General features: G+C 49.3%; 1 protein-coding gene across 1 annotated transcript; it reads left to right on the forward strand.

Annotated features, from left to right (window-relative positions):
• Positions 1 to 504: 504 nt before the first annotated feature.
• Positions 505 to 14,056, forward strand: GM2A (ganglioside GM2 activator). Its single transcript, XM_007110892.4, has 4 exons — positions 505 to 675; positions 6,065 to 6,226; positions 11,899 to 12,081; positions 12,420 to 14,056. The coding sequence occupies exons 1-4, from the start codon at positions 586 to 588 to the stop codon at positions 12,573 to 12,575; spliced, it is 591 nt and encodes a 196-aa protein (XP_007110954.1). The 5' UTR covers positions 505 to 585; the 3' UTR covers positions 12,576 to 14,056.
• Positions 14,057 to 14,631: the final 575 nt, after the last annotated feature.

A 14,631-nucleotide genomic window follows, 5' to 3' on the forward strand; every position in this document is an offset into this window, starting at 1 on the left:
GTGGCCCCCGCTCACTGCAACTAGAGAAAGCCCTCGCACAGCAACAAAAACCCAACACAGCCAAAAATAAATAAATAAATAAATAAAATTTTAAAAAAATAAATAAATAAAAGACACAGTGATTTGTAACACAGCTAAGGGGAAGCGTAGTATCGACAGGGAGCATGATATTTTTGTCAAGAAGGACTTGGGCGAACGAAAACATGATGGCCCTTCCAGCAGTGACGGTTCACAGCGTGAGTTCAGAAACAACAGCCCGCCCCTCCCTCGCACTCCGGCCCCGCCCCGTACTCGACCCGCCCCTTTTCTCCTCAGACTGCTTTCGCCACTGAAGGCGGGGCCTGTCGCCCACGGGCGAAGAGCGGGGCTAAAGGAGGAACCTTTGGGGGGCGGAGCCGGGAGAGCTCTGTCCAATCCCCGGCCCCGAAATCTCAGATCCGGAGGGGGCGGGATGCACGGGGAAGTGGCCGCACTCAGCTTTGCATAGCAATGCACAGATTTGCATAACCAATACAGGCAGGCATTTAAAGGCGTCGTTGCCGCCACGAACCTTGTAGTTAACCCGGTGAGGACCCACCCTTTGCGATGAACCCCCTGATGCAGGCTTCTCTCCTCATCTTCCTGGGCTTGCTTCTCGCCGGCCCAGTGGCTGCTACACACACCTCCTCGAACCGGGTGAGCACCCTCTCCTTTAGGAGGCTGCTTCCAGCATCCCAGCCCAGCTCGGGATGTGCGGGCTGGGGTGGGATATGGGGGTGGCCTCTCCGGTCTCTAGAATTACTTCTTTGCATCAGAGCCTCCCAAAGTCACCAACTGTGGGGCTCTGAGTGGGTCCTTTGCTCTCTGCGGGTTTCAGTTTCCCCATCTGTACAGAAGGGTGGGCTGTAAGGCTTTGCTCTGCTCCAGACTGTTTTGGAAGGGTTAATCTCAGTCCCGTCTGTACTCCTGTCCTCTTTCCAAACGTCTGAGTGAAATTTATGGAACTGCAAGACCAAGGCTCTAATCCCAGGCCCAGAGACGCAGCCCCGTTTACGTGCCCTCTCTTTTCCTCCATGAAAATGCCTGGTACCCTTCCCCTCCCCTCTGTCCTGCTCTGAGGCACTGCTCCTCCTCGTGGGTGGGTGGGTTTGAGAGGCTCTTCAGGCCAGAAGGTCCATACTTGCTCCTCTGGCGACAAAAGTGCAGCCCTGTTCCTGGGTGTGAGGCATAGAGAGGCAACAGCTTACAAGCTTCTCCCTTATCTTCTCAGTCAACCTGTGCTCCAGACCCCGGGGAAGGGGAAGTTCTGTCATTCTGAGAAGTAGAGAAGCCTAGTTCCATGGCCTCTTTGCTGCATACCTGGGGGCCAGACACTTAGTATCTCTGGCAGCAGTCAAAGAGAGAGGCCCAGCCTAGGTCCCCTCCCGCCAACCTCCTTGGAAATATTTGTCAGAGCCAGGAACAGGGCAGTGTGAGGGAAAGTGGGATAGGACTAGGAGGCTTGGCTTCTGATTCCTCCTCTGTCTCTAATCCATGGGAGTGGCATTTGGGCTCCTTAAGCCTTGGTCTCCTTATCTGTACAATGGGCTCGATAGTACCAACCTGCCTTTCTTTGATGGTTGTGGGTGAAGGGAAATGCTTCCATGGATGGAAAAGCTCTTATATCTTAAACTGATAAAGTGATAGAAGCCAGTGGGCTCGGCCTCACCCTGCCCCAGGGGCAAGGAGTCTATTTTGCCTATTGAATGGAGGAGCAAAGAACTCTTGGCCTTACTGGCCCGGAGGGTTCACAGTTAGTCCCTGAGTGTAGGTTGAGAATGTTTCTCTTGGCTCCAGGTCTGACCACTATGAGGTGGTGTGGCTAAGTCTGGAACCAGTCCTACATCCCCGCTCTCCTACATGTCTTGGCTGTGGATGCCGCCCCAGACCAGAGGGTCTTACATTGGCAGTTTTAGAGAGGCCATGAGACATCAGGGAGTTCACCCACCTTACCTAGCCCCATAGAGGATAGGGGACTCATCTGAGATTACACAGCAAGGGGCACTTTCCATTCTTATCTGCTATCATCCGGGTCTTCTCTGGGCTCATGTGATTCGGAACCCTTCCCCTGAAACCCTGGGCCACAGGAAGGCTGTGGGGTGATAGTGAGTGTTTGAGCATCGGGAAACTGGGAGTTCCAGTTCCTCTTCTAGCATTAACCTGGTCTCATGACCCTGGGCTGTGGTGATCCTTACATAAAAGAGGAGAATGTCTAGCCCCAGGCTGGGTGCAAAATAGGTACTTAATAGACTCTCTGATAACTGTCTAATGTCATTTATTGTGCACATACTATGTGCTATGTGTTGAGCCAGGTGCTTTGCTCTTTATTTCCCTAATAAACTTTTTTTAGGGGAGTAATTTAAGACCTACAGAAAAGCTGCAAAGACAGTACAGAGCTCCCACACACTCCTCACTCAGTTTCCCCTAATGTTAAGATCTTGTATTACCATGGTACATTTGTCAAGACTGAGAAACCAACATAGGTACATTACCACGAGCTAAACTCTAGGCTTTATTTGGATTCTACCAGTTTTCCCATTAACGTCCTCTTTCTGTTCCAGGATCCAATCTCGGGCACCACACTGCATGTGTTGTCCTGTCTCCCCAGTCTCCTCTGGTCTGTGACAGTCTCTCAGACTTGTGTTTTCATGGCCGTGACAGTGTTGAGGAGTTGTGACCTGTACTTTCCGTATACAAACTTCTCACTCTTACAGTAGCCCTGTGAGAAGATATAGTTATGCCCATTGAATGTATGAGGAAATTGAGCCTCAAGAGGGGTCAACTGATGCATGTTCTCAGCTAGTGGGAGTGGCTGAGGTATGGTTTTAATCCAGGTCTGTGATTTGGACCCATATTTCTGCCTCCACAGCTGTGCCTTTGCCCTCTGCCATACATTGCCTCTTCCCACATGTTAGCCTAGGCTGGGATGACAGATATCTGGTGCCAGGCCTGCCCTTAGTGGGCATTGCTAACACATCATGCTTCCTTTTCCGGATGAGACTGGACTCAGCTGCAGAATTCACTGTGACAGAAGCCTCTAGTCAGCCATCGAGAAACCACCTTGTTAAGTCTCCCCAGAGCCTGAGGGAAGGAGGAGCAGGGTACTCTGGACACTTCCTCCAGCCTGGAATCAATCCTCGCTGTGAATCAGCCTGCCTTGGAATTTGTGAAAGCAGCTCTAGAAAATGGCTAGTCCTCCTACCCACCCTTCAGCCCAACTCTTAATCCCAGGCATGCTTTCATTTGATAGTGGCCTTCTAATTGGTCTCCCGTGTTCTAAACTTGACCCTCTGCAGTCCATCCTCAACCATAAACCAGAGCATGGCCCTCTCCTGCAATGGCGTTCCATTGCACTTATAGGAAATCCAGCCTCCTGATGATGACCTATGAGGTCTGGCATGAATTAAATGACCCTGCCACCCCTCTAAGCTTACTTGGGTGCCTCATCCACTACATCTAGCTCACTGGCCTTGAAGGGCCCAGAGCAGCTGAGCATCTTCCTGGTGCGAGGCCTTTGCCCATGTTCCCTCCGCCCGAACATTCTTTCACTACTTGCATGGCTGACTCCTCATCTTGCAGGATTATAACTTCCTCATCACCCTATTTAAGTGAGTCCTTTGTCACTCTCAACACGACCCTCTGTTTGTTTCTTTTATGGCACCCAGAGATCATAGTGGGTAATATTTATTTACATTGGACTGTAAGCTCCTCACCGAAGGGCAGGCACATTTCTAATTGTTTACCTCTATGAACAGCCCTTGGCCCCGGGCCTGTGATCACTGCTTCATAAATATCTGCGGAATGAATGTTGAAGGAAACATTTGTTGGTACCTACCCTGTCTAAGGGGCTGTGGGGAATGCAGGGATGAATCAGGCCTTTCTTAGTCATGGCCCAATGCTTCATTCCAAGGGACAGAAGCCCATTCCAAGAAGCTCAAGTACAGGGAAGTTTATTCCAGGTATACAAGGAATCTCATGGAACTAATTGCAGGAAGTGGCAGCTGGGATGTCTAATGGCTATCATTTAGGGAGCCAGCTCATGCTTTGTGCCTGGCATTGTGTCATGAGCTTTACGTACATGCTCTTACCCTCGCAACAGGTCTGGGAGGAAAGTAGAAATGACTCCACTTAAAAGATGTGGAAATTGAAGCTCCAAAGGGGAAACTGGCCTGTAGAGTCACATGATATGGTGGTCGAGCTATGATTTCAAGCCACGTCTACCAACTAAAGCCTTGATTTACCTATATCTTAGTCTAAAACCATGCCCTTGGCTGTTCCCCCTCACTGCCTATTTAGATAGGGGGCCGGAGGCAGGGGGTGACTCTGTCTGTTCTTTTTTCCACAGCCTAGCAGAGCCCTTACTTCTTGTCCCTTTGGCTTGGTCATGAGTCTAGGTGTTCTGGCTCTGTCTTAAAGCTTATGACCCCATGACAGCTCAAAGCCCAAAGTCCTCTGAATGATTTTGCCTCTGTCTCACTTCTCAAATAGGAGGCAGAGAGAATCTGTCCGCCTGGCCTGGGTTAAGTATTCTCTTTTGGCCCACCTACCTGTGGCTGTGTTGATGACGGGGGTCAACTTGGAGATGTGGGACTGGCAGGTTTTCCTTCTAAGATGGGATGTGCGTGGTGGGAATGCTGAAAGTCTCTCGTAGGTGGCCTTCAGGGGGCTGGGAAAGGTGTGCATGGGTGGGCAGAGTCTGCATGGTATAGGAAGTGTTAAAGATCATAGACAGGGTTCTGTGGGAGTGGGGAGTCAGTGGTCATGTGTAGTTGGACACGATGGTGGAATCAGGTATCAGGAGACCTCTTGGGGGATGTGGAGGAAGAGGAGGAGATATGGCTCAGCAGAGGGGAGGGGAATGACTTGGGGTGTGGGACAGGGCAGTTAAGAAAGCACTGGTTAGGATTGCGGAAGTTTGTTCACGATTGTTCATCAACAGGTGGCCCACTGGGGATCTTTTCAGGTGTGTCCTAGTCCCTCCCTGGGCTAATTGTGCCTCCCTGAGGGTAGGGTGTTAGATGTTGTTATGTTTCCCACTGTGTTTTGTGTTCCCTATTGTTCCTGGCCCTGGACTGGGCCTGGGGTGTGACGTGAATAAGGTTCTGGGCATGGGCTGCAAAGCCGAATCCTCCAAAAGCCTCCCTCTAAGGAGATGCCAAGACTAGCTGGAGAGGAGCGGGGAGCAGGGAGGTGAGAGATCAGAGAAGGGATCTACCAAAGGTGGATATGGTTAGTCTCCTATTTTGAAGTTCAAGGTCTGATTCTGTGCTCTATAGTTCACGGCACACTTCTGGGAGATTGTCTTTTTTTTTTTTTTTTTTTAATATTTATTTATTTATTTATTTATTTTTGGCTGTGTTGGGTCTTTGTTTCTGTGCGAGGGCTTTCTCTAGTTGCGGCGAGCGAGGGCCACTCTTCATCGCGGTGCGCGGGCCTCTCACTGTCGTGGCCTCTCTTGTTGCAGAGCACAGGCTCCAGACGCGCAGGCTCAGTAGTTGTGGCTCACGGGCCCAGTTGCCCCGCAGCATGTGGGATCTTCCCGGACCAGGGCTCGAACCCGTGTCCCCTGCATTGGCAGACGGATTCTTAACCACTGCGCCACCAGGGAAGCCCTGGGAGATTGTCTTTTAGTTTAGTCCTGCCTATGAAATGGGTAGGACCAGTGTTATTCCAGGCTTACAGATGTGGAGTTGCAGTTGAAGCTCATAGAGGGCCTGTACCTTGCCCACGGGCACACTGTCAGTAAACTGCTCTGTTAATCCTTCTAACCTGTGAGAGTTCCTTTTTTTTTTTTGCGTTACACGGGCCTCTCACTGCTGTGTCCTCTCCCGCTGCGGAGCACAGGCTCCGGACGCGCAGGCTCAGCGGCCATGGCTCACGGTCCCAGCCGCTCCGCGGCACGTGGGATCTTCCCAGACGGGGACACGAACCCGCGTCCCCTGCATCGGCAGGCGGACTCTCAACCACTGCGCCACCAGGCAAGCCCGAGAGTTCCTTTTGTCAACTTTTCTTTTCTCTTCTTTTCTTGCTGCCTTATTGTCCTTAGCTCTCCCAGCTCGGTAGCTTTTCCTGGGATAACTGCGATGAGGGGAAGGATCCTGTGGTGATCAACAGCCTGACTGTGGAACCTGACCCCATTGTCATTCCTGGGAACATGACCATCAGTGCTGAGGTCAGGACCGCTGCGAACCTCAAAGATCCTCTGAAGGTGAGCCCAGGGGTGGGCAGGGTTGGGGAGGTGCTGGAGGGAAGGTGCTATGGGCCAGAGGGAGGGCCCTGAGGCATGTATGCTCAGGGAACTGAATAATTTTGGAATCCTGGAATCCCAGAGCAGCAAAAGAAGCATAGATTTGTTAAATGTCCTTTCATAAGTTTATTTGCCTTTTGTATTTTTGTTTAGGAATAACCAGTTCATTCATGCCTGTCGCCTGTTTTGGGGGTGGATATTTGCATGTTTTCATACAGAACAATAGAAACTTTCTGTGTATCCATTGCAACTCCATATATTGTAGTCCTTTCCTCACTGGTTTGCATTGCTACCTTTATACCATATTATTATTTTTTTAATATTTATTTGTTTATTTGGCTGCATCAGGTCTTAGTTGCGGCATGCGGGCTCTTCATTGCAGGGCACGGGGCTTCTCTCTAGTTGTGGCACGCGGGCTCCAGAGCGTGTGGGCTTAGTAGTTGCGACATATACTGTATTCTTGTATGCCTTCAGCCTGTGTCCTGGTGCAGATCTCTTCTGGCACCAGTTTCCTTTTGACTCTTTAAAAGGTTTTCTGATTTGGAATCTGTGTACCTGAAACTACCCTTTGACTTGGTTAATCACAGCCCCTACCTACCTCATACGTTTCTCTGAGCGATTACTGAGTTAATAACATGGATAGTGCCTTGCACAGGGCCTGGCACACAAGACCAGCTCGGTACATGTTAGCCCTTGTTAATATTTCCGTTAGTATCAATCTCTTCCTGTGGCTTCTTTGACCCAGACAGAGTCCTGTATGTGCAAACAGCTCTCAGGCTTTGCTTTGTCCAGCACCTCTTCCCAAGTCTTCTCCAGGCTAGGTCATTGCATTTTCTTTAGCTGTTCTTCAAGTGATTTTCTACCAGGGTCACATTTTGACACTACCTCCGCTGAGTCTGGAGCAAAGAGCTCTTTGGTGAGCTGGCCATCATGCTTGCTCTTCTGCCACTGCCATGCAAACTGCAGACGTTTCCAAGAACACTGATACAGTACAGCTGACTTGGAAGGAAAAAGCTGGTGAACTCCTTTTTCTTCCCCCAGCCTTTTCCTGGCTTCTTTGTAGCCCATTAAGATGGGTTCCCCCCCCACCCATTTTCTATTATAGATCTTCCTCAACTTATGTCCCAGTGAACCTAGCATAAGTTGAAAAATCTCATTAAGTCGAAAATGCATTTAATACACCTAACCTACCAAACATCACAGCTTAGCCTCGCCTACCTTAACCACACTCAGAACATGTACATTAGCCTACAGTTGGGCAAAATCATTTAACACAAAGCCTATTTTATGATAAGGTGTTGAATATTGAATACTGTACTGAAAGTGAAAACCAGAATGGTTGTCTGGGTACAGAATGGTTTAAGTTGTTTACCCTCGTGATCGCATGGCTGATTGGGAGCTGTGGCTTCCTGTCACTGCCCAGCATCACCAGAGAGAATGGTACTGCATATTGCTAGCCCTGAAAAAGATCACAATTCATAACAGGAAGTACAGTTTCTACTGAATGTGTATTGCTTCTGTACCATCGTAAAGTTGAAAAATTGTAAGTTGAACCATCGTCAGTCTGTACTTTATTACCTGTCATAAGTTTGGGCCATTGAGCTTTTTAAAACTGGACTCAGGGCTTCCCTGGTGGCGCAGTGGTTGAGAGTCCGCCTGCCGATGCAGGGGACATGGGTTCGTGCCCCGGTCCAGGAGGATCCCACGTGCCGCAGAGTGGCTGGGCCTGTGAGCCATGGCCGCTGAGCCTGCGCGTCCGGAGCCTGTGCTCCGCAACGGGAGAGGCCACAACAGTGAGAGGCCCGCGTACAGCAAAAAAAAAAAAAAAAAAAAAAAAAAAAAATTGGACTCAGATTCCCACTGTCCCTTCCCTTCCTCCTACATTTCTCTTATGTATATAGTTTTGATTTGGTTCCTTTATCTTTTTAGGGTATGTGCATACTAGCTATTAAATGAAAGCCTCTCACCACTTGGGTAGGAGAAAAGGTGATAAGTCTCCTTTTACAGATAAGGGACACTGAAGCTCAGAGAAGGATGTAACTTGCCCCAGGTCAGCATTCAAGGCTGGTGTCCTTATCTGTCTAATGTTTCCTATTCCTGAGCTCTTTCTGGCAGGGAGGTGGAATTAGTGCTTGGAGTTTTAGCAGGGGAGTATGCCAGGACTTTCCCCTTGACAGCAAAGACCCCCGCCCCCCAGGAGAGCTGCTAGGACACAAGCACTGTATGAGCCTGAAGGGCTCTTAAGGTTAATGGCTTCTCCCCTTGTTACTGGGGCCCAGAGAGGAGTGACTGGTCCAGGCCACGCACCTGTTAGTGGCAGGAGAGAAACCTCCTCCTCTTCTGACCTTGCTGAAGTGAAATTTCTTCAATCAAAAGTCCGCCTCCCTGGTGGCACAGTGGTTAAGAATCCGCATGCCTGGAGCCTGAGCTCTGCAACAAGAGAAGCCATCGCAGTGAGAAGCCCGGGCACTGCAATGAAGAGTAGCCCCTGCTCGCCGCAACTAGAGAAAGCCCATGCGCAGCAATGAAGACTCAACGCAGCCAAAAATAAATAAATTAAATAAATTAAACAAAAAATTAAGGAAAAAAAAAGTCCCATTTGGAAGCTGGATGGACTTGATGCCAGCTACAATTTTTAGAAGTTGGATGCGCCAGATTCTGTGAGCCATGGACAAGGTTGGAGTCTGTCCAGGAACGCCTTTTTCTTCTTTTGATGTGTTCCACAGGATTTGGCATAATTTAGAACTCCCTTCTTTGAGCTCTCAAGTTGCAGCCTCTGAGACCTTGGTTTCCCCATCCTCAGGAATCGTAAATTGCTACCACATTTGGCATTACACTTATTTCAGGCTTTTAGACACGTAGCTTTCAGCCCTGATGGTTTACCTTGTTTTTCCCCTCTAAAGTCCTGTACCTGCAATGCCCCTGCCTGAGCCCTGTGATTGAGATATAACTGCCCCTTCCCTGATCTCATCAAATGTCTCCCCTTCAAGTCAGTTGCTAACAGTGGGTCTTTTTTTTTTTTTTTTTTTGGCTGCATTGGGTCTTTGTTGCTGCGCGCGGGCTTTCTCTAGTTGTGGCAGGCGGGGCTGCTCTTCATTGCGGTGCATGTGCTTCTCATTGCAGTGGCTTCTCTTGTTGTGGAGCACAGGCTCTAGGAATGTGGGCTTCAATAGTTGTGGCATACGGGCTCAGTAGTTGTGGCTCGCGGGCTCTAGAGTGCAGGCTCAGTAGTTGTGGCACATGGGCTTAGTTGCCCAACGGCATGTGGGATCTTCCCGGACCAGGGCTTGAACCCGTGTCCCCTGCACTGGCAGGCGGATTCTTAACCACTGCACCACCAAGGAAGCCCTTATCAGTGGGTCTTTATCTAGAGCATTGTGTGCCTAGTCCTGAGCTAGAGGCCAAGAGAAATGTCATTGTTTTCAACTTGCAAGAAACTTGGACTCTTAGGATGTCAGAACTGGTAGGTCTCTTCAAGATCATGAGATCCAAATACTCCATGGTCAAGATGGAGGAGCCGAGGCCTGAGGGGGGAAGGGACTTGCCCAAGCGCCCTGGTGGGTACAGAGATCGTGATTCCATTACCCATCAGTGCCTCTGTCTGTCTTGTGGAACCAGGTCCCATGACACAGGGGTTTATTTAGGTTGAGCTGTGGAGGTGCTAAGGTAGTCCTGGAGTAGAGGGATTGATGTTCCCTTATTACTCAGCTTTGCTTGATTTTTTTTTTTTTTTGGCCATGCCACACGTCTTGTGGGATCTTAGTTCCCCAACCAGGGATTGAACTCGGGCCCATGGCGGTGAAAGCACCAAGCCTAACCATTGGACCACCCAGGGAACTCCCCTTGCTTGCTCTTCTGAGCCATATGAACAAGTAGACTGAGAACAAGGACTGGAAAATCAGCCATGGTTTGTAATCCCCAAACGGCAGGCATGGATGTTGCCTTAAGTTCGGGGTACCCCCGCTGAGTACCTCCTGTGCTGTGCTTGTCCTGGCTGGGGGAGGCCTGGAGCCTGGTGGATGCAGCCCCACAGGCTTCCAGTGGGGTGGGAGGAGCCCAGGCAGGACTTGGTCCCCGCTGGTCCCCTCAGCTGGGTGTTCTTTCTTGTTCAGGGCAGAACCAGCTCAACCATTTTCATTGGGGTGTTAGCAAAACAAGGAGGGGTATTGAGGGGAGAAGTCCATCAGGAAGTAATTTTTGGAATTCAGGCAGTATGCTAAGTGTTTGACAGGCATTGTCTCACTCAGTGGGACCTTGTGAGAGAGGCAGACACTGTTAAAATATCCCATTTTGGAGATAAGGGAATGGAGACAGAAGAAATTCCCCAAGGGCACAAGAGTAGGAAGTGGCCGAAGTAGCATTCCACTCCAGGCCCTCAGCTCTTTCTAGGCAAAGGGGTTGAAGCAGGCTTGGCAGGAGAGGAGACAGGAGGGCTGGGAGGGGACCGTGCATGACTCGGGGTGGGGAATAACGTGTGGGTCAGCAGAGTGGGATGAGGCAAATTTGAGTTTGCCCACTCAGGATACAGGCTGCGCGGACTTATCCCTTCCTCCTGGACCTGGATCCTGACACCTGGGGCAGTTGGAAGACTGAGTCCACAGGCTGGGGAGCTAGCCTGAGCCCAACAGGCTCAAGGGGAATAAGTGCCCATCCAGGATTTGTCTCTTAGAAACAAAAGCCCTGAATCAAGTGAGCTTGGGGGCTGGGATTCATAGGATGCTGTGATGTTACAGCGAGAGTGGTTTCCTGCCATCACACCCACGGAGAATCAGACTTCCTCCTGCCCTTTCCCGACACTTTTCCCTGACACCTTTTGGGGGGATACGATCATGGTCCCTAAGGCACCACTCATTTGGCTCTTAGGCAGCTAATACGTAGTGAATGCTTAGCCCGTGCCAGGCACAACTGGTCAGCCCCCACCTCCAGAACAGGAGCAGAATCGTGGCAGCATGGAGGTGTGAAGTACTTACAGATCTCCCCATCCAGCTTCTCTCTGGGTGTAGGAGTCCTTTTGTAGCTTCCCCAACAGGGTCCAGGCAGCCCATCTCTTCTTGAGGTAGTTCCTTCTGTTGTAACCTCACTATGATTGTTAAGATCTTCCTAATAGCAATCCCAGAATGATCCCTCTGTAAATTCCTATTGTTTTCAGTTTCTGTCTTCTATGGCTGTACAGAGAAAATAGGATCCAAGAATAGCAGATGGGTTTCATCTTGGTAACCAACTCCAATCAGTTGGTGGTAGCTGCCTGAAGTCCCCTGAAGGAAAAGGTTCTGAAGCCAAGATTGGGCTGAGAAGGAAAGTCTAGAAGCAGTGCCACAGTTAGCCAATTAGCAGTTAGATGACAAGTGCATTTCAACTTCAAACAATGGGTAGTGACTACCTAAAGAATTATAAGACTGTGTGGTTCAGTGCAGGGGGAAAAAAGGTTACATTTGATTATTAATGTCTGCCATGGGCACAGGAAAGGATAGTGTTGGAGCATGTGCCACAATATTGTCATTTCTCGATCAGAGTATCTCCCAGATCCCATCCAATTAAAAACTCTGTTAAAATAAAATGCTGACCTTCTAAAGAGGCAGAGGAACTGGTATGTTTGCCTTGGAATTTTACACTTTCTCCAACTCTCTCACCAGGTGGTACTAACTCTGGAGAAGGAAGTGGCTGGCTTTTGGGTCAAAGTCCCATGTGTGGAGGAACTTGGCAGCTGCACCTACGAGAACTTCTGTAATGTGCTTGAAGTGTTAACTCCCCATGAGAATCCCTGTCCAGAACCCCTGCACACCTATGGGCTTCCCTGTCACTGTCCCTTCAAACAAGTAAGTATAGGGAGGGGAGAGCATTCCCCCCGTGAGCAGAGTAGAGACATGGGGTTTGGAGACATTCTCTTGCAGACCTGGATGTCTGTGGGTGTAAATTGATATGATCTATCCCGAATCACTTATCTTTTGGGGGCCTCAGTTTATCCACCTGTGAATGGGAGACCTGAAACTCGATCTGACCTCTGGTGTCCTTTTGCTACCACATTCTGTGCTCTACATGGCTCTTAGGAGAGTGGGAGGAGGGGCAGTTTGCAGCTGCAATCCTAGAGGTCACTCCAGGAGAGAGTCCCATCTGTAGGTTCTCACTGACCTGTGGTCCACTGCCTTTCCCACAGGGTACCTACTCACTGCCCAAGTCTGACTTCTTCCTGCCTGATCTGGAGCTGCCCAGCTGGCTCAGCAATGGGAACTACCGCTTGAAGATCATCCTAAGCATCAACGGGAAGGATCTGGGCTGTGTTAAAATCTCCGCCTCCCTAAAGGGCAAATAAGGTGGCACCTGCCACAGCAGAATGAAGGGGATGTGAGGAAGGCATCCTCTTCTTCTGTCTTACGTTGGCCAAGGCCAGATTCTACTCTGTCCTTTCTCAAACCCCTTTCTACAATGATGACACTCCCCCACTGAAAGTCATTTTATGCCACCTATACAATTTTTAGGTGTGGGCCAGCAGCCCTAACCTAAAGGAGGATGAGCCTGGTGGTTTTTTGACAGCCCAGGACATCTACTGGGCTGGCCACTGCATTTTCCTCCTCACCCCCATGGCTTTCTCTCTAAGAGCTCATTTTCTAAACGGTCAAGGAAGGGGGCTAACATGTTTTGTGACCCCCACGTTCAGGCTGACCCAGTCTTGGTCTCCTGAAGTACCTTTATGATTTTTCTCATTGATTTTTTGTGTGTGTCACTGACCTAAAAGCAGAGTGAGAGTACTAACAGTTTTCATTTTACTCCCACCCCCTCTTACAATGAAGGGTCTGAAGGAGTCGATCTCAGTCTGTTCCTCCATTAACGTCTATGATTTAGTGTTCTTTTCTAGACTTGCCTAGTTAACAGTGGGGCACAGTGTATCCTGGAGAGGCAGGGCATGTGATGGGAGAGATATATGAGAATGCTCTATGTGTTTAAGATAGTCTGCGAACTCAGGTACCTGCAGGGCAAAGCGCAAGACATCAGTAAGTGATGAGGACCACGAGGAACTTGTTGCTTGCGGGCACATCTTCCATTTTTTCCTTTGTATAACATAACTGATCCGAGGCAGCTGCTGCCCAGTCTCGAGCTGGGGGTATAATCAGGGATGTGGGGACTGGGTTGAGTTGGGAAGGGCACATCTGGTCCGTAGGGACAGCTGCTATCTAGCTATAGCCAGTGAATACCACAGGAGAGTATGGGCCCATCATTGCCAAATATTCTCAATTTCTTTTTCCCTCGAGAAGCCAGAAATCTAGACTTTTATATGAAATCAATTTTTAAATATTGGCAACGAATTATTTTTTTAAATACTGAGCAGGCAGAAGGGGCCAAACAGACTTGTCACTGGGGAAATCTGGTTGGCTCATGGGTGGCCAGTTCGTGGCCTTGGCTATAAGAACATGCATGCCTTGTCCTTTTAACCTTGAGACAACTCCTCCAGCACTGTTTCTCCCTCCATCGGGTCAAATCCATAGTGCCTGACCCTAGAATGCTCCTCCAGTGCTGGGGGAGTAGAGGCGGCCTCAGAGCTGTGAGCTCAGGGGTCATGAGGCTGCCTGCCCTGGCCTTAGAGCACTGTCAGGGTGAGTGGGGCAGAGGCTGAACAGGTGGACCCACCAGCAGCCACTCTGTGGAGCAGGGATCCAGCGAAGAGAGGTGGACTCATGTCACGTGCCTGGGTTTGTTCACTGTCCTGTCCTCTCATGACAACTTAATCACCCATGACCAGCCCCAGGTTCTGGGCTCACATGAAGGCTGGAATGGTAATAAATCTTTTTAACTTGAGGAGAATTCCTCCTTTGTTGTGGCTGCATATTTTCTCATTGATCACATCTCAGGATTTCTTTCTTTTTTTTTTTTTTAAAAACATCTTTATTGGAGTATAATTACTTTACAATGAATGGTGTGTTAGTTTCTGCTGTATAACATAGTGAATCAGCTATATATATACATATATCCCCATATCTCCTCCCTCTTGCGTCTCCCTCCCACCCTCCCTATCCCATCGGTCTAGGTGGTCACAGAGCACTGAGCTGATCTCCCTGTGCTATGCGGCTGCTTCCCACTAGCTATCTATTTTACATTACTTCACTCTGTATGACAGACTCTAGGTCCATCCACCTCACTACAAATAATTCAATTTCGTTTCTTTTTATGGCTGAGTAATATTCCATTGTGTATATGTGCCACATCTTCTTTATCCATTCTTCTGTTGATGGACACTTCGGTTGCTTCCATGTCCTGACGATTGTAAATAGTGCTGCAATGAACATTGTGGTACATGACTCTTTTTGAATTATGGTTTTCTCAGGGTATATGCCCAGTAGTGGGATTGCTGGGTTGTATGATAGTTCTATTTT

The sequence above is a fragment of the Physeter macrocephalus genome, chromosome 8 (assembly GCF_002837175.3).
Source record: "Physeter macrocephalus isolate SW-GA chromosome 8, ASM283717v5, whole genome shotgun sequence".
Classification (NCBI taxonomy): Eukaryota; Metazoa; Chordata; class Mammalia; order Artiodactyla; family Physeteridae; genus Physeter; species Physeter macrocephalus.